Source organism: Cyclopterus lumpus, chromosome 15 (assembly GCF_009769545.1).
Source record: "Cyclopterus lumpus isolate fCycLum1 chromosome 15, fCycLum1.pri, whole genome shotgun sequence".
NCBI lineage: Eukaryota > Metazoa > Chordata > Actinopteri > Perciformes > Cyclopteridae > Cyclopterus > Cyclopterus lumpus.
This window is the reverse complement of record NC_046980.1, coordinates 16,386,821-16,407,822: the sequence shown is the minus strand read 5'-3', so window position 1 is coordinate 16,407,822 and position 21,002 is coordinate 16,386,821. Positions and strand designations below refer to the sequence as shown.

General features: G+C 39.1%; 1 protein-coding gene across 4 annotated transcripts in view; it reads left to right on the top strand.

The window, feature by feature from the left end:
• macrod2 (mono-ADP ribosylhydrolase 2) overlaps positions 1 to 21,002 on the top strand; it is a 368,778-nt gene that overhangs the window by 6,955 nt on the left and 340,821 nt on the right. For all 4 annotated transcript variants that reach the window (XM_034551877.1, XM_034551874.1, XM_034551876.1 and 1 more), the window contains exon 3: positions 48 to 161. In XM_034551877.1, the coding sequence (XP_034407768.1) occupies positions 48 to 161 (114 nt within the window). The remainder of the gene's footprint in view (positions 1 to 47; positions 162 to 21,002) is intronic.

Sequence of the window (21,002 nt, the reverse complement as noted above, 5' to 3'; positions counted from 1 at the left end):
TCTTCTGTTTTGTGAGTTGAATTCTTTATTTTTGTATATTATTTCAGCCAATGACAAAGAGGAAGGGGATGAGCTGACAGGCGGAGGAGGGCTGAGTGATAAAGTATCTCTCTACAAAGGAGATATTACGGTCTTGGAGGTGGATGCCATTGTCAATGCCGGTAAGGATCTGCCCTTTGACCTTTGAGAGCTGTTGGATAATGTTTGCTGCTGGAAGGGACCTCTGCTATTACATTTTCCTTGGCTGCCCTCTACTGTTAAGACTCAGAAAGTGCTGGTTCTGGGTGCATTGCACAAGTGATGAGTGCGATTGAGGTGAATGTTAAGTTGAACATCTGCTCTCCTTGATCTGACCTCCCATATGCTGCACCACAGTGACTAGATTACATTCTGACCTTTCCTTACTCAACTTCTAGTTACAGTTACAGCTCTTTATCCTACCTTGTGCCAGTGAAACACAAAGTTATTGACTGAATTCATTCTGATTTGGTCAGAAATGATAATAATCTCATTTGTTACGAATGTGTCATGTGTGCTGTACGGATTAGCGGTGCCATATCCATTGCTTCAGTGAGAAGAGAGGATCAGGAAGAGTTAGTAGCAACAATCTTTGAAAAATAAATATTCAGACATATCTGCTGTTATGTAATGTTCTGCAGTCAGCTCACAACCTACACACAGTCAGAGGTGCTAAAAGATTGCTTCACCTGTTGCTCCAGCAGCTGATGCTAACAACCCTTTTTGCAGCTGTAGACTTGATATTCCCACCCCATAGCTGCATAACAGCAGTATATTAAACATGGTCTACTTTGGCTTTCTGCAGTTGTTTAATAACTTTTCCATGGAGATACACGCATTACAGTCCACTAAGCAGTGTGCATATCGTGTGAAATGAATACTCTCTAATTTATGCATCTAGTAATCTTATTATTTATAAGATTAATAGATGTGATAAACAGACTGCTCTGTGGGATAAGCCTAATGAATTTATTATATTATGTAAATACCCATCCTGATGAGGATAAGGTGACATGACATTCTGAATTATCTTCGGCATCATCTCAATGACAAATATGGGGTTTTGTACACAAACACCTGACACACACCTACATATGTCATGGCAATTTTCTTGCTTTGTCAACATCTTGACCTTTTACAAATCCGTGTAGCTGATATTATCCTGTTCAAGCAGCTAGTTTGCACTGTTTTTTGTTTATAACTGCTACATGTCTGAATTGCATTACCGTGTGCTATTTAGATATATCTAAGCTCTGTGAAGATAAACATTAAGTCTGGATTTGTATTTAATTTTTGGTAAGACACAGTCACAGGTACGCTATAACACTATAGTATAGACACTATAAGACTTATAGTATAGACTGTTTTGATTGCACTTTTACCCCATTTTGTTATGTGTCTATGTTAACTGTCTATGTTCTTGACATTTAGTATCTTAAAACAAACTAAGGTTAAGACAGTGAATAAGGTGAGCAGGGTTTTCATTAAGTGACTAAAAAAATAGGGCATATGAGAATGGAAATGAGGTGCAGGAGAGAGCATTTCACCTTTTTTGTTTTAAACTGTTGAATACTTTTGTAGCCAAGGCAGGCCGTTTACTTCAGCAGTTAATGCTGCCAGACGTCCAGACTCTGATTGAGCTGCATGTTGGCCAGGAGGTAATTCATTCTGTTTAGCAGGCTGTCAGAGGGTCTGAAAGGTTGAAGAAATTGCTGAAACCTTTTATAATTTCCAGAAGGTCTCAGCAGTTGGCCCACTGCTGCTCTATTCATACTGCAGGACCAGTTGTCTTTGTACAGGTGGTTGGACTGATAAGAGCATACGGTATAGTGATGGACTTTACCACCCAGTTTTCATTCACCAGCTAGGACAGTTCTGCTCAACAATAGTAGTATGTTGTGAATATCCAATTTAATGTGAACAGAATGTTCCAAACCATGGTTATTTTTTGTCATTGGTAACAAAAGACTTTAATTCTATAGTTTGACATTATAAATAATGGTTACAAACTATGTATTAGTTGATTAAGCTGGACATGTTCTGTCTGTTGTGGCTGTTGTGGCTCTTGTCCAAGTTGAACAAAGTTCTGAGCTGCATGTGAACAAACATTGCGGATGTTAAGCATGGAGTTTGATAAGATCTTTGGAAAGTTACTTCAACTTCTTGCCTTTCATCTATTCACTGTTTCCAATCTGTAGCCTGCAGTCTTTTCATTTTCTCAGGCTGATTTTCATTTAGGTTGGCACCAGAAGACTGCTGTCTATGAAGTGTGGGACTTTTTAAACACTGAGAACGTATTAGCCCAAAGCTGAATAAACTGTCTCTCAGAATATCTTTTTTTTTCTCCAGTCAAACAAGTGCAGTGATGTTAATTATGCAGCTTGAAGGTAAATGTGAAAGTTGCTGTGTACATGTTGGAATACATTTCCCACTATTGACACATTTAGACTCTTGTGTGTTCAGTGGATGTGAACTGAAGTACAAATGCTTTAATCCTGTGCTCTTCTACCTGCTTGCAAAGACTGTTTTGTTCTTGCAGTCAAACGAAGCAATTCTGCACAAGGAAACTGATATGCGAGATGAAATAGTCAAATTTTGGTCATTACATATTATGATTTCTTGTCTTTAAGACTGCATTAGAATCATAGTTTTCTAAATGCATTGACGGGAGCTCATGGGAGTGAACAATGTCTCCAAAATGTCAACTGTTCAGGAAGTAAGTTAAGCTGAAAGGCTTCTAGCTTGTTTTCAGCTGACCTGATGTTTTTATTTTATCACATAACATCACAATTTATTTTTAAGCCAAAGACACAACATTTGTGAAACAAGGTTTTGTCATGACATCAGCAATATGTTGGCTGCAAAGGCGAGATGTCTGTAATTGTCAGGGACATAGGCCACATGGTGCGACTGCTATGCTGGCTGTCTACAGCTTTTAGGGGGTGTCAAGTTGCTTTATGTCCTCCATTAAAGTTTAATTATTAGGCTCATTGAGTTTTTAATTCTTCCTTAATTCTGTTTGGCTGGAGGTTGAACAGAAGGTGCTCAAACTGTCACCTGGGTGAGAGCCTGGAGAGTGCAGGACAGGAGGAGGCTGTGGTGACAATCGGTAAACTGCAGGGGTGGAGGGCAGGATGGCCACATCATGACAAGGTGGCTGCAACATCCAGCCCCGGCAGATGGCCCGACTCAGCCTGCTTTTGGCTGCCACCACTCAAACTCATGCTCCCTGTAACCCTCTACCTACTGTTTTTAAAGCATGAAAGTGACAGAGAGGCATGTGTATGACACATCTCTCATCTGATGTCATTGTTTACTCCACACATTGTCTAGATAGCACCGTAGGTCCAGACTGTTGTACAGGATGCCTTTCCCTCTTTTGCATAATAGCTCCAGTATGTTCAATATGCAAGTGGCAATACTGTGTTCAGTAATTTTGGCAAATACCCAACAATTACTCTGATCCTCTCCTAGTCCATGTCTTTGGCATATATCTTTGGATTGGCATCGGAAAATGATCGATGGAAAGAGGAGACTATTAAACTTAATCAAGGCATGTTTCATAGAAAATTATGGGTTTCACTTAGAAACCCATAATTGTCTCCTTGTCTTTGTGCATGGAGTTCATGCGAGTGTCGCCATCCCTCTCAGATCAGAATGAGGTTGAAAAGATAACTGTGCGAAGTGGAAAGGACTTTTCTTATCATGATGACTGTGGTAATTATGCACAGGGGTTGACTCCCAATCCATTACCCGCTGTAAACCTTTCCCATTTTTCTGTATTAGATCATTTTTTTAAAGGAACCAATTTAGTGTGCATAGGGAATCTGGTTATGAATGCTATAAAGAACCTGAAGAGGTTGAGATGAGTGTGAGAAAGGCAATTGGTATTCAGTTGTATGGAGCTGCTCGTACTGCAGTCATCACAGGTTTGATGAGAGCAGTGACCCTCGGAGGACAGAACACCATAATCCAGTTGACTTTTATACGTTTTTTTGAAATGCAGTCCATTCAAACATTAATTACCTGTGGGGCTGCTTGGCACACAGGCTGCATTGTTTACTTTTCATTGATGCATAATGTACGATACAGAATTGGTATAGTCAACAGAATACCATTTAGTCTGTGGTTCAAAGAGGGGTAACATATTGAGCTGCAACGTTTTTATTTTTTATGTTGTGTGGTTAACATTCTAAATTAAATCATCCAATTGATGGAACTAAGCTTCCCTGTGTGTTGTACCAGATGAGAGTTAAAGAAAACTAAATGGGCTTCTGTAACACCTATTTGATATTATTAAAATAGCAGACTAAATTTATATTCAGTGTCAACTTATCGATCTATATGAAAACCACAACAAGACATGGAATCAGTTATTGGGTTATTTGAGGTCAAATTTGAATAAGAATAGCAAATAAAAAGTAATAAAATAAAAAAAGTGCTAAATTGGATTTATTGACTATTATTCATGTGTAAAAACTACATGCAAGAAAAAAACAATACATAAAAGTGAGCGAAATGTTATCCGCAAAGTAATAGATTTTTATTTTATTTCTTTGCATCTCTAAGGGGTTACTTTTCTTTTAAGGGTGAGGTTGTGGTTCATCCTTCCCCACTTATTGTAAACCTCAGTAGTTGTGGCAACAGAGCAGGATAATGGTGTGTAATGTTCAAAGAATATTATATGCTTCTCTCAGACATAAGCCTTAATGGAGAGCACTGCCTTATTTATTAGGGAATGACTCTCCGAGTGCTCTGGTAATATTTTAGCTTGCAAAGCACAAGGCTTTCCAGAATGAAAAGTAGATGTGGCATTTATATTCTCTCGCTGCTCTTGGTCTATAGACAGACACTAAAAAGACAGACTTTTTCATTGTCACTCTTCCTAACTTTAGGGTTCTCTTCAAAGGTCTGGTTATAATATATGAGAACATATTCTCCTTTTTCTTTTTTGTGAAAGGCAGTCTGCCTATGTGAAATTGATGTATTTTCTGTCTAAAAATGTTGTTGGACCACCTCATTACTGCTATGGAATGGGGACATTTTTTTTAGCAGTTGAAAAGTAGGTTGTCTCAACAATTCACCCATTCAGACTAATACCAGACTGTGGCATGACATGCACAAGAATGATGTCGGATTTACCATTCACTTTTTACCGTTGCTCTTCCTTTAGTGATTGATAAAGCCTATGGCTTTTGGTTTAGCTTCCGACTGTTTGGGGATCGTGTCAGCTTAGACTCTTCATTAGATTTTCTGTCAGGCCATGGATGTGCTGCACAACACACTCATCCCCTGGAGAGTCTGGCTCGACGGGTCTATCTGTCTCTCTACAGATTCACACCCTGTGCCATAACCTCCCTGAGTGATGCGGCCAAGCTCCCAGCAATTTGACTGCAATTCAGGGTCTCTCACTCGCTCTGTTCCCCGTTTCCCTGTGGTGCAAGTTGCAGAAAGAAGTGTGTATGCATGCACGCACGCACACGCATTCAATACAGTATAAACCATTGCAGATTGCCATTGGTAACTTCTTGAGCAAACTTGTGATTGTTGCACTGTCACATGAAGAATGAAAATCAATGCCCCTGGCTAAGGGAACTTGCTGCTCTGTTGAACAGTGAAATGACTCCGGTGAGTGGGTTGCATTGGGTCCTGCACTAAAAGGTCCAGTTAATCATATCAGCTCTGAGAGAGATACAGCACAAGGCCAGGGTGTAAAGGTGAACGGAGGTGACAAAGCCAGCTGACGAGCTTCCTCTTCTTTCCGATTTCGGGTCGATATCTCCCCAGTGGCAGTGACGGCTTGTGAACGGCCTTGCAGCCTGCGTTTGGTCAACGTCAGTGTTGTTTATCCAATCTCTGTTGTCTACGTGGTGCCAACATGGCAAGGTAGAAATCATTTTTCACGAGGTGTGGCTAATGGAAAGTAATTATTGGAATCTGTGCTGTCAGTGTGGATCCGCCTGGCACTTAGAGAAATGTATCCCTTTGCTTGAACTGCTAATGGTCTATGACTGTATTGAGCGTTTGGGAGAATGAGCCTCCCCGACCTTCTCACTCACACATTTTGTGACCCAACCCACACCACCTTCTCCCGCTCTTACACACACACACACACACACACACACACACACACACACACACACACACACACACACACACACACACACACACACACACACACACACACACACACACACACACACACACACACACACACACACACACACACACACACACACACACACACACACACACACACACACACACACAGTGGTGTTAAAACTGACTTTGTGTCTTTGGAGACAGTTGCCAGTGCTCATGAGGGGCACCGTCATTCAGGTCAGGTCCTCACTTGTCTTCCCTGGTGGACAGAGAACTTAAGTAATCGTCGTCAAGGTCAAAAAAGTCTCTGTTTGCCTCCTTGTTTTTCTTCTTAACCCCTTCTTCTCCCCTTTGTTCCACTACCCCCCCCCCCTCTCTTCCCCTGTCCCGAAACAAACATTTAAAAACATGCCAGATCTCATCCATCAGGCCTGTGAGTAAATGCAAGGGTATTCAGACGGGAGCTCGGGATGAAGTCTCTCACCATCTTATGTTTCTCTCTTCCTTTGCCTCAAACAAGTTGAGAATATTGGCAAAAGTAATTACTGTAGAGGGTCATGCATAGGACATGGTAATGAAAGTAAGTAGTACAAAATAAATACAAGCATTATTGGTATCTAATTTAATTAATTTAACCTTGTATGTATTTTAAGGTTTTAAGAATGGCCTAAACAAAACATATTTTTTTTAGAAAAACAAAACAATGAATGGATACTTAGAGATGGTGGTTGCAAAATTACATTACATTTCATTTAGCTGACGATTTTATCCAAAGCGACATACAATCATACACCGTAGACACAGCTACAGGGATCAATTAAGGGTTAAGTGCCTTGCTCAAGGACACATCGACTAGGGCTAGCCGGGGATCGAACCGTCGATCCTCTAAATGAAAGACGGATCTGCGAACCACTTACCCGTTCTACCCCTAAATGCCCCTATATGCCCCTATATGCCGACAGTATGAGAGGGCCCCTGCATGTGTTTAAGTGTGTGGTAAGGGTACGATCCTCTAAAGCAGATTAATAAAATGTTTTGGAGTAGTATGAAGCAGGTAAGGTTTAATTTAAGCTTATGTATCTGATAACCTATAGGGGGCACTGTGGCTCTACCTTAGTATTGCTGACATATCTGAAAGCAGAGTGAGTTTGAGAAGCGAGCTTACTGGGCTAGTATTGCATTTCAGATGAATAAATCTCCTTTTTTCTGCTTCCACTTTCTCTAGAACTGTTTGAGGTGACAACTGGAAATATCAAGGCATTATACATATTTTAATCGTCCAATCGTCCAATATTGTGCTGTTTCTTTGCTGGAAATTGAAACGCACATTTGGAACGAAATATACCAGATGCTGATCTTGGAGCGCAGTCAAGGTTTCAGATGTTACGCTATATTGGCACTAGAAGAGAGAGTGTGGCTGTACACTTATTTTAATGCTGTGGTGGAGATGTGGAGATGCAACATGCGCAGTTGTGGAGTTGCATGCTCAGAAGATGTAATGCGTTCTTTTATCTTTTACTAGCTCTTTACTGGGAGAGTGAAGCACAGGTGAACGGGGGCAAATGCTGCACACCTTTGTGGAGACAAATGTAAGTCACGTACAGTATGAGCCAGGAATGTGTGCACCTTAGCAGAAATATTGATGAGCTACTTGGTTACAAGTCTGCAGTGGCAAGGTTTTCAGTAATGGATTCATATGTGTAATGGCTAGGTGATGGTAATGAGGCAGGTAATGAGCAACATAATTTCACAACTAAGTAAAGGAATATAAAGCAAAACATTTTGACATGAGTATTTTCTTTGAGGAATGTAGGCCTAAAAACTCTATTTGATAATTGTACGCTTTAGCTAAACAGTACTCATGTCTTCAGAGGGGATGCAGAGGTTAAAATATATTCATGCTATCCATGATATGTAGTTGTGTTGTGGCAGAAATGAAATATTCCAATGCAGCGTTACTGTGACTAAGCCTCTGTCAAAATTCTACCTAGAACATCAGTGTTTAATGGAGATATGAAATTGTGTCCCTGTATAAGAGAGCCTCTAAGGAACTTGAATGAAATACTGCTATGTTTTTCTGAGTAGCTTTAAATGAAAATGCAATTCCTATAACCCAGGGCAGTCTGTTCAATATTTGTGAGCATGTCCAAGTTTCTCTCAGAGCTGAGGAACCGAGGGCCGTGTTCATAACAGTAGCTCTCGACTGGCTATTTTGAATGCATTTTAAAGTAACTGGAAATGTTACAGTGCCAGATTCCTTTTTAACTTTTAAAACTAGGAGAGAACCAGATGTTTATTCATAAGCCCTTCTAAGGTGAAGATTTGCCTCTAACCAAGCAATTACTGAAGGGAGTAAACACTAAGCGAAAATGCCATTTTACCCCTAAACTACAAAATATTTCACTCTTTAAAGAAATCTTTACCAGAGTTAGTCTGAACATTTCAGCAGTGTTTGTACCGACAATCAGGATGGTCAGAAACCTTCTGGTGAGGTGGTTAACTGCAGAATCATGGCAATGTTAGTATTTATTTTCTCAATTCCATGATTTAATTTCTCATAAATCTAAATTGGGACAAATATTTGGTTCGCAGCAACGCATCTTTTCTTCCATTACTTTTAGACTTAATACAAGAGTTTCGTTTCATGTTTATCGAAAGTGTTTATCTTTTGTGTATCAGGTTTAGTTTAAACTGTAAAGCATAATTAGTCACCCACTGATAATTGATATGACAGAGCTGTCATATCAATTATACTTTTCTGCTTGTGATAGGCAGATATGCTGCGAATGCTTTTCTTTTAAACAGTTGCATGTACTGACTAAATCTTAATTTACAGAATCAAGAAAAGGGTTAATTGAACCTTTTTTATCACCACTATTACCAGTACTGGAACTGCCACCACTGGAAAGCTTTTATTGTATTCCTTTAAAAAAAAAAATTATTCTTGTGTGAAAAGATATCTCTTTGTTAGGTATTTTAGGGTTAAGTGCTATCCTAATCTTACAGGATAATGCATGTCATATCCTTTTATAAAATATATTGAAAGTATATGTCCAAATGTTGATTGAAATACATTTTCTTGTCATTTGGCTATATACAAACAATAGATTACATAACATTAAGTTGGACAACACATATATATTATTGTTTTCACTTTATACTCATACCGCATGCATTATATCTGTATTGATAAACAATCCTTAATCTGAGGTCCCACACGTTCTGGAAAACCTTTAAAATAGTTGACACATTTTCCAGTCATAGAAAACACAAGTGAAACGAGAGGAAAAGTCAAATGTTCTGGACAATCTTGTGTTGTCCTGGAAAAGTGTTTCAACATTCTCCTATTTTCCAATGAGCCACAAGGCTATTTATCAGAGTTCCACAAAACTGAGATAATTTCCATCTGAAAGGGCTAAATTATGTTCAAGATCATATTAATGTCCAAATTAAAATGTATGGACGAGAGTATTTTGAATAGGCATCTCTTGGTAATGTTGTGGAAACGTTGTCGTACTCACGTCACATGGTGGCACATGCAGGTTGCTTAAGTTTAGTAGAAACTCGGAAAAATGTAAGTTTCATTACACTTCAAATGTAAATATTAGTTACTGCTGGCTGATAACTGTATCATATTATTCTATCATCAACTTATGTTTAAGCATGTAAGAGATGTTATAGATGAGTTATAACTATTGTCATAGACTGCACGCTTTGATCAGACTCAGATAGGACATATTATTGAAGCCTTTTTAAGCCTCCTAAAAGATATACCTTGTAGCAATCTTGACCTGAGAATAAAGATTTACCTCGTCATGGTGTCACCTTGATATAATATGATGTCAGATAGGCATCAGCGATCTGTTAAAATGTGATGCCCATTAAGCCGGAGCAGTCTATAGCCTACATTTCTATTACATAAATTATGTTTTATAGCACCACTAGCACCACCAGAAAACACACATATTATCCTAAAACATAATCACCGTAAGTTACTATCAGAGAGACCGTTTCCATCTTCTATAATGAACCTGGTTCATATCAGCAGCAGCCTTTCCTAGATTAAAACAAATAAGGTATGAATCTAAACATAGCTTTTGAAATCTTGCAAAGATGCAATAAATGTGACAAGAAAAGCATTTATTTTGGGAAAATAATCAGCTCGTCGACAATGACATAAAGCTCTTATAAAGATCCTGACCTAAAAGAACACTGCTGAATGCTGTAGGAGAACTGGTATGATGCAGTGTGTCATTGTGATGATGGTTTAATTGAGCATGCCCTATCTATTGTACAGTAATAATGAAAATACACTGAACTCCAGCAATCAGCAGCAGCTCTCAGGGGCGACGTGACTGCACAGTTGTTGCCCTTGTGAATGGTAATGAAGCCCTGACTGGACATCCTGATGAAATGGATTTCCCTTTTGTTGACACAAGTGATTGTGTGGTTACTGTAGGGCTTAGGGAATGTGGACTCTTTATAGACAAAGACCTGCGTTCAGCGGAATAGTAATAGAAACAAGACGAGTTTCTGCTGGCCATGATGAACAGTGAGCTTTATGTGAAACGTCTGGGAGATATGAGTCTATTAGGCATGATGGAGTTATTATTTTGAAAGGTCTTACAGCTTACAAGTCAGTCCTTAATGTAACTACCCTGCAAACAATGAGTACTAATGAACTCCATCTGATTTCCAAAAAGGGATCCCATTTGGGCTCATTTATGACTAAATGACCAGTGTTTATTGCAGACTTTGTTAGAAGGTACTGTGTACTGAAAGGTTTTATTTCTTCAGTTGATCATGTAAGACAGTTATTAGGGTAACAAGATTTTGCATAGTGAGAATATGCAGTCAGATGCTTGACATTTCAAACTGTGTAACAAACTCCCTAGAAGAACAAAGCGATTTTAGGTTGACACAAGAAGTTGGATTATATTTTATCTCCATAACAGAGTTCAGCATGGGAAGGAATTCTTGATGAGAGGAGAACCAGAGGAGACGGAGAAGAGAAAGCTTGAGTGGCAGTGAGTGAAGAGGTGTTTTGCAGCAGGGTTCAAAGGGTTGCTTATATAGAGTAGTTATAGACAACCCAATGATTTGTTGTGATGTACCAGGAGAGAGCAGCGAGACCTAAAGAGGTAGAGTGACCTCAAACAAATGACATTTGTTTAACCCAGCTCAGCTGTGGAGCTATATTGGGAAGCTTCTGCAATTACCATGATGAAATGGACAAATAAGGGACTTTAGTGAAACCCGCTCGAGTAAGGGGCTGCAATTTGGTTGGCTTTTGATGTTTCGGTTGGCTATGGAGCCAATGCAATATCTTTAATAGAATCTTAGTTCTCCCCCTCATGCACAAACAAAGCAGATTAAGGTTTCCTATAAGGCGAAGACTTTCACATGCTTCGTGTTGATACAGAATTCCCAATACTGTGGGTGGCATTTTTTTTTTCTTTCTTGTTGTGTGGCGAGAAACTCCCTCAACACAGAACCAAAGCCTTATTTCGGTTCAATTGTACTTATCTTGCTTTATTCAATTTGTTTAACCAGGGTTAAGATCTTGGATTTCTTTTAAAAGGGAGACCAGACCAGGACAACAATAGCACACAATAATAATAATAATAATAATAATAATAATAATAATTATAATACAACAGGTTATTTGTATACTGCTTTAAAAGGCACTTTACATGGTAAAAACAAACAATAGAAGCAATAACAATGTATTCATTGTTCAATGTATTCATCATGTATTTATAAGTATATACAATTTATTGATATGGAACAGTAGACAGATTTATGGGTTGAAAACAAATCGATAGGGGGAAACACTGATTGGCATGAAATACATAAAACATACAATATATTTACACTCTAATAACAAAAGAAATAATAACTTTGTTGGCAGATCGGTAAAATCTCCATGTACTAAAAGCCATATCTAGGTTGCCGCATTATTGTGTTCAGTGTGTTCAGTGAAGCTAATTATATCTCAAGTGGCTGAAACTGGAGCTGTTGTAAATAACCACCTTCTTAGCAGCTTTCGTACAGTCCTCTCCTTGATATGAGCACTAAGGAAGCGATCCTTCATTCTCCTGCCATTTGCAGGTGTTGATTAATTTGTAAGAACACAATTTGCTGTGTATGATTATGGAAGAGGAAAAGATAGCATAAAGGAGACATTCTAGTGTTTGTCATGGGTTGTGCCACTTAGAAAAATGTGAAGACAAGGTGCAGAGACACTGTATATTTATAGTTATACTTTGAAAAAGCTGCCAGGTGAGGGGAATAAATAGGAAGGAAGAGAGATTGGAGGAAGTTATGACAGGCAGGAGACTCGGAGGAGGATGTTGTGTACGCTCAACAGATTTAATTTCCCAAGTTCCCAGGATAATCAGGCCCAACATGGCCAGCCGCCACAGTCCCTCAGGGGCTCTGCTGCGTTGTTGATGAAACACATCACATTACAGTTGAAATAGGTGTGTTCATCAAGTCGTCGTGGGCGTCTTGACAAGTGGTGGAAAAGACAGACCAAGGTAGCTCCATACTGTGAGACCAAAGGCTTGCAAAAACCTTAGACCAGAAGACCCAAGTACCCCTTTAATCAGGATATCTGTTCAGAATATGAACCCAAATGAACACAAGACAGAAGCACAGATGTTCACGTATTGTTGGCGAATATATAGTTGTTTTTTCTTGCTAATTAAAGGAAAATGCATTTGGCTCTCATTGCTCAAAAACAGAAATTATGTTGTATGTTGACATAATCAGGTTACACATAAGGCATTATTGACTCCATCAGATTCCAAATACTTTCACAACTTACTATAAAGCCCACTACAAAATGAACTGTTGGCATTTTATGATGCTCCCAATCTCCTCATTTTTCCTACTCCACTTGCACATTCTTTTTTTACAGTTATCTTTTCGAGAAAAACAAGTGAAGAGGCACAATTAGGAGTGATGCTTGTTATCAGAAAACTATTCAGTCACTGCTAAAAAAACATTGGTGTCAACCCTAAAACAAGATGACATTATTTCAGCATTAAACATCATGATATAGGCTATTGCCTTTTCAGTAAACAGTTTGGTTGGATACCCGCTCTAATGAGCTTCCTTGTTTCTCTCTGCTGTTTTAAGTTTGACTTCATTGTTTAGGTCTATAGACAACTGTAGCTCAGGGGAGTTGCAGGGTTGAGAGGGTGACAAATGGGCTCCTGGATAAGAGAATGGCCTTAATTATAAAAAATTGCATTCAGTGTCTAACTGTTTGTATTAAACACAGTTGTTGAACAGCGTAATTTGTTTGCATGCCAGACTTCAGTGTGAGTACAGTATACCCAATTCTAATTTTGGATAGGCACAATGAAAAACAGTTATCGCTGGCACTTTTTCCACACTCATAGCTGTAGGTTAGGGCTTAGGCATTTAATTAGTCCTGCAATTAGTCATCACTGCACCCACAATCTTTTCTACACCAAAATATAATTTCTCTAAGACGACAAAAACAGTTTATGCCTGGGACAATATATCATGAGAGGACCATTTTTTGTATTTATGGCAAAAAGCAATTATTTCACCTCACTTTCTAAATATTATATTTTAATACTGACTGTAGCCTTTGTAAATCTCACTCATTTTCATCTCAATGTACTTTTTAATATACTCATGAATCGCAAATTGAAATCTAGCAGCTGGAACAACATGCGCAAAGCATCCTACCTACCTTGTGTTTAATAAAATAACTTCTGAGAGCTAACCATCTGATGAACGGCATTACACATACAGAGCAGGTAAACATATTTAGGAGGTACATCAAACTTGACTGCCTTCTGTGCTTCAATATTGAAAAATACTAACTCTGAAGTCTTCCCTCCTTTATCTTTCCTGAGGTGGTTCCTTTCTTACACAAAGAGAACTACTGAAAGTTTCTCCAACACAGACAGGTGTGTGTGCGCGTGTGTGCGTGTGTGCGTGTGTGCGTGTGTGCGTGTTTGTGCGTGTGTGTGTGTGTGTGTGTGCGTGCGTGCGTGTGTGTGTGTGTGTGTGTGTGTGTGTGTGTGCGCTAGTGTTAGTGTTAGTGAGAACATCAAAGTGCCAGAATCATCATATGGGCTACTGAAGTAATGAAGTCATCACATTTCAGGAGAGCTTTTGTGCTTCTTGCTGAAGGCAGTTGTGGAGCACAATGCTTTAGCACTAAGTTTTCATTTTACAATCCTGATACATCCAACAGAATAGCAGAGCAGTAGTGCTTATTAAGCGCTACTGTTGTATTTGATAGAACTATATTCATTACCATGTCAACTAATGCATTAAAACATGTGTAGACAAAACACTACAAACAATTCTCACTATAATGCAATGCAACTAACTATATGGCTGAAAAAAACAAACAAGTATCGAGTTTAATCAGCACCTCTATGGCACAGAACAAAAATTGATGCACATGTTTCATTGCTTTGCTGTTATATTGGCCTTTAATGCATTGTTTAGATGTTTTCTACTACTGCAGTGACTTACTGCATATACCACATCTTAACTCAAATAATATCCCTCAATATTTAATTTCCCCTGCAGAATTGGCAGGGTGACATGCACATAGAAACGTGTGACTTAACACGGTTACACACGTTAACGGAGTATAGTCCTGAAACAGCTATTCAGAGATTTCCATTTAGAAGACAACTCAACAACTCAATTAACTGTGGGCCAATTAATGCGGCCTGTGCAATGAAGAGACATGTCAGCGCGGACCAGCAGGATGGAAGGCGAAGCAGAAGGTCAAGTGCTATTTTCCTTGATGATTTTGTCCTTCGTGATGCTTCATGCGTTTATCATTTATATGTTGTGAAAAAGAAGAAGCAAATTATGACTTGGGAATGATAAAGTGAGGTCAAATGTCTCTTAATGCTAAAACGTTATTTTAGCTTAATGTTTGATTAATCCTGTCTCCAAATAGGCCCTGCCACAACCAGCACCTAACTTTTGATGTGCGTTCAGAGCAGATGGGCTATGCAATGTTTAAATCCACATTGACTCTTAAAGACACATGTCACTTGGTGCAAGCAAAGATGCAGACAATACTTAACATTCAAATAGAGCTTACTGACAGCAGCAAGAATGGGAATGATACATAACTTATGAACAAACACCAATTGTTTGTTCCAATAAAACATTGTGACTTGATCCTTGCGCTAAGCAGGAATCCAGATGCAGTTGCTAGCTTAAAAATAGTGAACACACACTGTGAGACTCTATTTTGAAGTTTGAAAAACTTAAGGAGTGGATTTTATGTCCTGGGACACAACAATTTTAAGACATTTATCTGATTTTTGTAATTGATAACAAAAATCTATATGTGAGATGCTAGGTTTGACTCACTGGGGGGCTATTCCCCAAATGAGAGGCCGTAATCTATAGCTATGACGAAATAGACCTGAAGCGGCCCAAAAAAAAGATTGATGCGATTCAAAGCAATGAGTACAATCCAGTGTCTGTTTGTGAAAAGTCAGTAAAGCCTAGATTCAAAATGTGAAATAAAAATAGGGTTGTGGGATGCTGACATTCAGGGCAGAGATGAGCAGGGTGTTCTTGTTGAACAGATACTGCGCTGCTTGCTGTTCGAATAAAACAACTTTAATTAAAATGTCCTTATTATGGTTAACTGTCTTGGAGCAGACTAATTCTCCCAAAGAAGCAAGCTATAAACAAACAAACTGTATCCAAAAGAGAGGGGGCAAAATGATGTTTACCAACGTTGTTGATGTTTAACAATTTGGCACCCCAAAATGAAGATTTTGTTGTTGTTGTGTTGTTAGACTCATGCAAGTTGGCATCAAATTGTCATTCATTTGTCTAGAGGAGCTCTCTCAAGCTGTGCAAACACACCCAGTGCCACTTTGTTGTAGCGACCAGGGAGATCTTGTGTTTGTCCCAAAAATCCATGCGTGTATGCTTCAGGTTTGGAAGTGTTAAGAAGCCAAGTAAAGCAGCATGGCATGAGGAGTGCATCGCCTCCCTCTGAGAGCTTCATTATGGTAAACTAGGTTTAGACTTTCACTCCAAACACCAGCTGGCGTCTCAATCATAACCGTCTGCTGTGGTATGTCAACATATTTAGACGTCAACACTTACTTTTTTTATGACACTTCCTTTCCTGTTTTGCGGCTAAGACAAGAAATGCCTGGTAGAGGGTATTACATTACATTTACATGTCATCATTGGGTATGGCATCCAATCCGCTTTAAAGGTAAATTTTAATCAGCATCTTTAGATTATAGTTTTGTATCGTGCTGTATTATTAGATTATTTTGCTTTCCGACAATCAGTTAGGAGAAGTAGTCAATGTCAACGCACAAGGATGAGTAATTGTTTTTCTTTCTACAACTCTGGCTAATGAGTTATTATTGAATTTCCAATATGACAATATTGTGGACAATGCTGACAATATTACTGATGTTGTTAATACCTGAATCTTCTCAATTACCTCTGCATTGTGAAGGCAATTATCTTGTATGTCATCAAAAGCCAGGCTTAGCACAATCCAATTTCAGTTGAGTCCTCATTTATTCATGGTGTTTCTGTCAGTTAAGGTCAGACAGACCTCTGCTTCTGCTGCTGTCTAACATCAGCCTGTTCATCATAACATAAGTGGTGAAAGGAGTCATCTGATGTTGGTGCGATGCTGCTGATTACAGTAATGAAAAATGAATTGTACACAAAATAAGACTTGCATTTGTTGTGGATTTTTAATGAATGACACCCATTATCCCATGTCCAAAATTACAACGAGAAATGAAGCACTGACTTTTGTCAGAGGGCTCGTTTCTATTTATTCCTGTCGCTTGTTTTGGAGGCGAAGCAAGGCCGAAAAATAGCTGGAGTTGAAATGAGGACCTGACTCATCTCACAACAAACACTTCATCAGTAGGTCACTTGCGGGAGGGAGATCAACTGAAAGTTTCCTTCATGCTGTTTGCTATATTGTGTCTCATTTCCATAAATATCACATTATTAAATGTGTGGTTTCTGTTTCAAAAGTATGATAAAAGAACATTAGAAGATAGCAAGTACTACTCATCCTTCTTTTAAGTAGTTCTGTCTCCAGTCTGATCTCGTTATTTACATGACGTAACAAGGACATGTTGTCTCGCTCTATACGGCCGAGTTCTTCATAAACAATTTTAGTCAGAAACTTAGAAGATAACAATGTCGATACTTACATTAATTGATTTCTTTCCTAAACCCATTTTTTGCTACCTTTTTTAGAGAGAATTTTATTATTTCCAATTAAAATTGTTTTTCATCAAGACCTTTTCAATTAGCTACTAGTTTGTGCTCTTCTCTTTTTGCACCAATTAGGGATATTTTAGAGATAAGGCAGTGTTTCATATATAAGTAGTTTGTTGCAATTTTGTTTTCACTTTGACCCTTTCTCCCACATCTGTGTTTTCCCCTTTTCTTGTGAAGAATATACCAAATAGCCTGGTCCTTGTCCGAGACGTGTTCTTCTTTCCTAGTAGGGTGTTAGGTGTGAGGAGGGTGGTGTTACATGTGCACACATTGTTTTTCAGGCTCATTCCATGGTTCCTGCAACCATAGCATTGATGGAGAGGTCTTGAAAACCTTGGTGCTTTGAGATTAATCATCATAAAAGACAGCCATGTGCTTTATGCTGCCAAATGGTGCATGGAGGAATGCACCAGTCCTGCATGCATTCTTGTGCTGCGTGTTTTCTTCACTTCCTTGCCTTTCCCCTAAAAAAAAACTAAAAACACCCTTTGTGGATTAAAAGTTATGCTAAAAATCTAAACAAAGGAATATGTTGACATGTCACAGAGGCCAAGAATCACACATGTCCACACAAGGTTTTGCATGTAGGCAAACATTCGGGTCAGGACTGGCCTTCATTAGGGAAATGCACTCAATTACGATTAGCGCTAAACATATTCTTCCGTGCACTTACCCTTTGATTGCATTCTTATTGCACAAAGGCACGATAGATGGCTGTATATTTGATGCTGGGTACTTTTTCAATTAGCCACAGACCCAAAAAAACTTTGCTATGTGTCCCCCGGGCACGCTACATGAAGCAGACAACCTGAATAGAGCAAAGTTGGGTTTGAATTAATTAACAATTAGCCTAACTAAGAGCACATTGGTTGTAAGAAATGAAGATTGGATAGTTAAAATGGCGTTTTTCTTGTGGTTACTTCCATTTGCAAAAAAATTCACCAACTCTCTATATAGCCAGTCTTCAGGCCTGAATAATTTAATATACAGGCTGTCCTTCAAAAGACTACAGCGTGGGTGTAAATCTGACAATTTTTGAAAAATGTGTCATTATTTAATCTTCCAGAGCATGGATTGCAAAAAGCATTCAATGTACAGCATTTTCATCAGTGGCATTGCTAATAAAAAACATTTGTTGGAGTGGTGGAGTGACAGGTGATTTTACCCATTCATTTGACTGTGAAGCAGGGCTCCAGTCAGGGCCACAGCAAAAGGCCAAGGGGCGGAAGATGAATATCTGATAGCTGCACTCCCCATACATTACTAAATGAGCAAACTGGCAGTTTACAGCTAGCCCACAACGTAACCTGCATGTTTAATAGATGAGAAGAATCTTACTAACTGTCAGAGAATGAAAGCACCTCTCAGAATGGTACCATAATGGCCTCTCAGTAAAATGAGACTGGGCTTTATGGGTGTTTATCATTGCACATTTCACCAACTTTCTTTTACAGCCCAAAAGGAGATGGCAACAACATTTGAGAGATTGTTGAAGCTTTTATTTCATTAGCCAATATGTCAGATTGATCAGAGGGCACGGGAAATGTACTGGTGCTTTATTTTTCAGGCAGTAATTAAAGCGAGAGCACTACGGTAAAGATATCTAGTAAATGCATACTGGACTAATTGATCTATTCCCCACGTGACTTTCAATGTTATGTTTGTTTCATGTCCTGTTTACATGTTCATGATGGAGCGCCTTGATACCCTTTTATTTATATTGTGGCTAGCAACCCTGTCATTCTTCACTTGACTTTGCATTTATGAACAGTAGTATTAGTGTGTGGTAAGCAGGGAGTTGTGCAAATTAAACATTTATTATTTACTAAATTCCACAATGGCCAGAGTTTTGTGTCAGTAATTGAAATCTTTCAATTTGGCAATTTGCATGTCAAATATGCAGATGTTTTCCCTGAGCTGTTTACTTGTCAGACTGCATCAAACCTTGGGACTAATCTCTGAAAGGCTCTGTCAATCCAAAATAATGGAATTATTTTATAGTTAGCTGCTTTTTAATACAGGGCGTTTCAAAAAGAAAAGTGTTTCAAAATCATGATACTAATTACACCAATGAATGAAATGTGAGTTCTTAATGTTTTCAAGATGTAATGGCAATAAAAGAAATACTCCAAAAACATATTTTCACAATAAACCATAGCACTTTACCTTTACATATTCTCTGGCCTTTTCTGTCTTAGAAACAATGCAGGAAGCACACAGAGGTAATGGGAGATGTGGTCACAAGTTTCTAGCCAAATCACAAGATTTCACTAAAATGTTCTCCTTACCACTGTGAGGTCAGCAGGAGCTCATATGCCTGAGAAGTGCTGAATTAGCTTTGAGTGGACAAAGATGGAGATTCGCAAGGAATTAGCAAGCAGGTAGAAAAAAATGACTTACTTGGAAGCTAACGGGGCTCATCCATTTTCTCAATTAGTTGGCTGCTAGGAGACAGCGACTGAAAAGACTTAAGAGGTGTTATTACAGTGACTTGCAATGGATGACCAATAAGGTGGAGTCTTTATAATTCCTACATTTTAGGATTATGGTGCATTAAAAGCAATCAGTTTGATGGTATTATTCCAGAAAAGCAGAACACCTTATATAGGTGTAGTCTTCTAATTGCTAATGTCATAATAATGTTGTGGGCGACTGTGGCTCAGTAGTAAAGCAGAGTCGTCCTTCAATCAGAGGATCGGCAGTTCGAGCCCCGGCTCCGGTAGTCCATATCAATGTGTCCTTGGGCAAGACACTTGACCCCAAATTACTTTGAATGTTAGTAAGAGTAGGCCCTTGCCATGTGAATGGGTGAATGATGAATGATGACATGTCGTGTTAAGGATGCCTTGAGTTGTTGGAAGACTAGAAAAGTGCGATACAAGTACAGTCCATTTACCATGGACCTGAAGAACAAGTTTCAATCTTTGGGCCTAACTCTCAAACGTTTGGCTTTCTTTCTGGTTTTCTAGAAACTTACTATTTTTACCTTTAAACATACATGTACATACATATGTGTTTGTAAATGTATTATTATTATTCAGCATATTCTAATGGCAGTGTTGCGTGTGAATACTGAGATTTGGATCAGTGTCAGAGTCATATGTGAGAGGGCAGGTGTCACACGCCTGCGATACAGACCAGGCAGGAGGTTGGAGAAAGACGAGAGCTGCTGGCCCTCTTACAAATGCATCAGGCCATCAAGCAAACATGCACCCCAGCCCTCCCCATCACAGTAACTCAATAGCTCTCTCCACACCACCCCTCAATGTTTCAACACCTTTCCAAGGTTGAAAAATGCCTCACACCAGTTAGCTCCCCAGGATGTTGACCCGGCAGTGCAGGTCATCACTCTGAGACAAAGAGATTCTTATCGGCCCAGTTGCCTTCTCCTCACCCACTTCCATCCCCTGCCCCTCACACGGTGAGCGATGACTTCTCTGAAACTTAATATCAGTGATATCATCAAGGTGCTTCCCTACCCCTCCCTGAGGATTGAGAGTGCTGTTGTGAAAAAAGACTATCAGGCACTTGGCTGACGGAGAGCGCCTCCAGGGAGTGTTGGTCAGTTTGGTGCCATTAAGCGA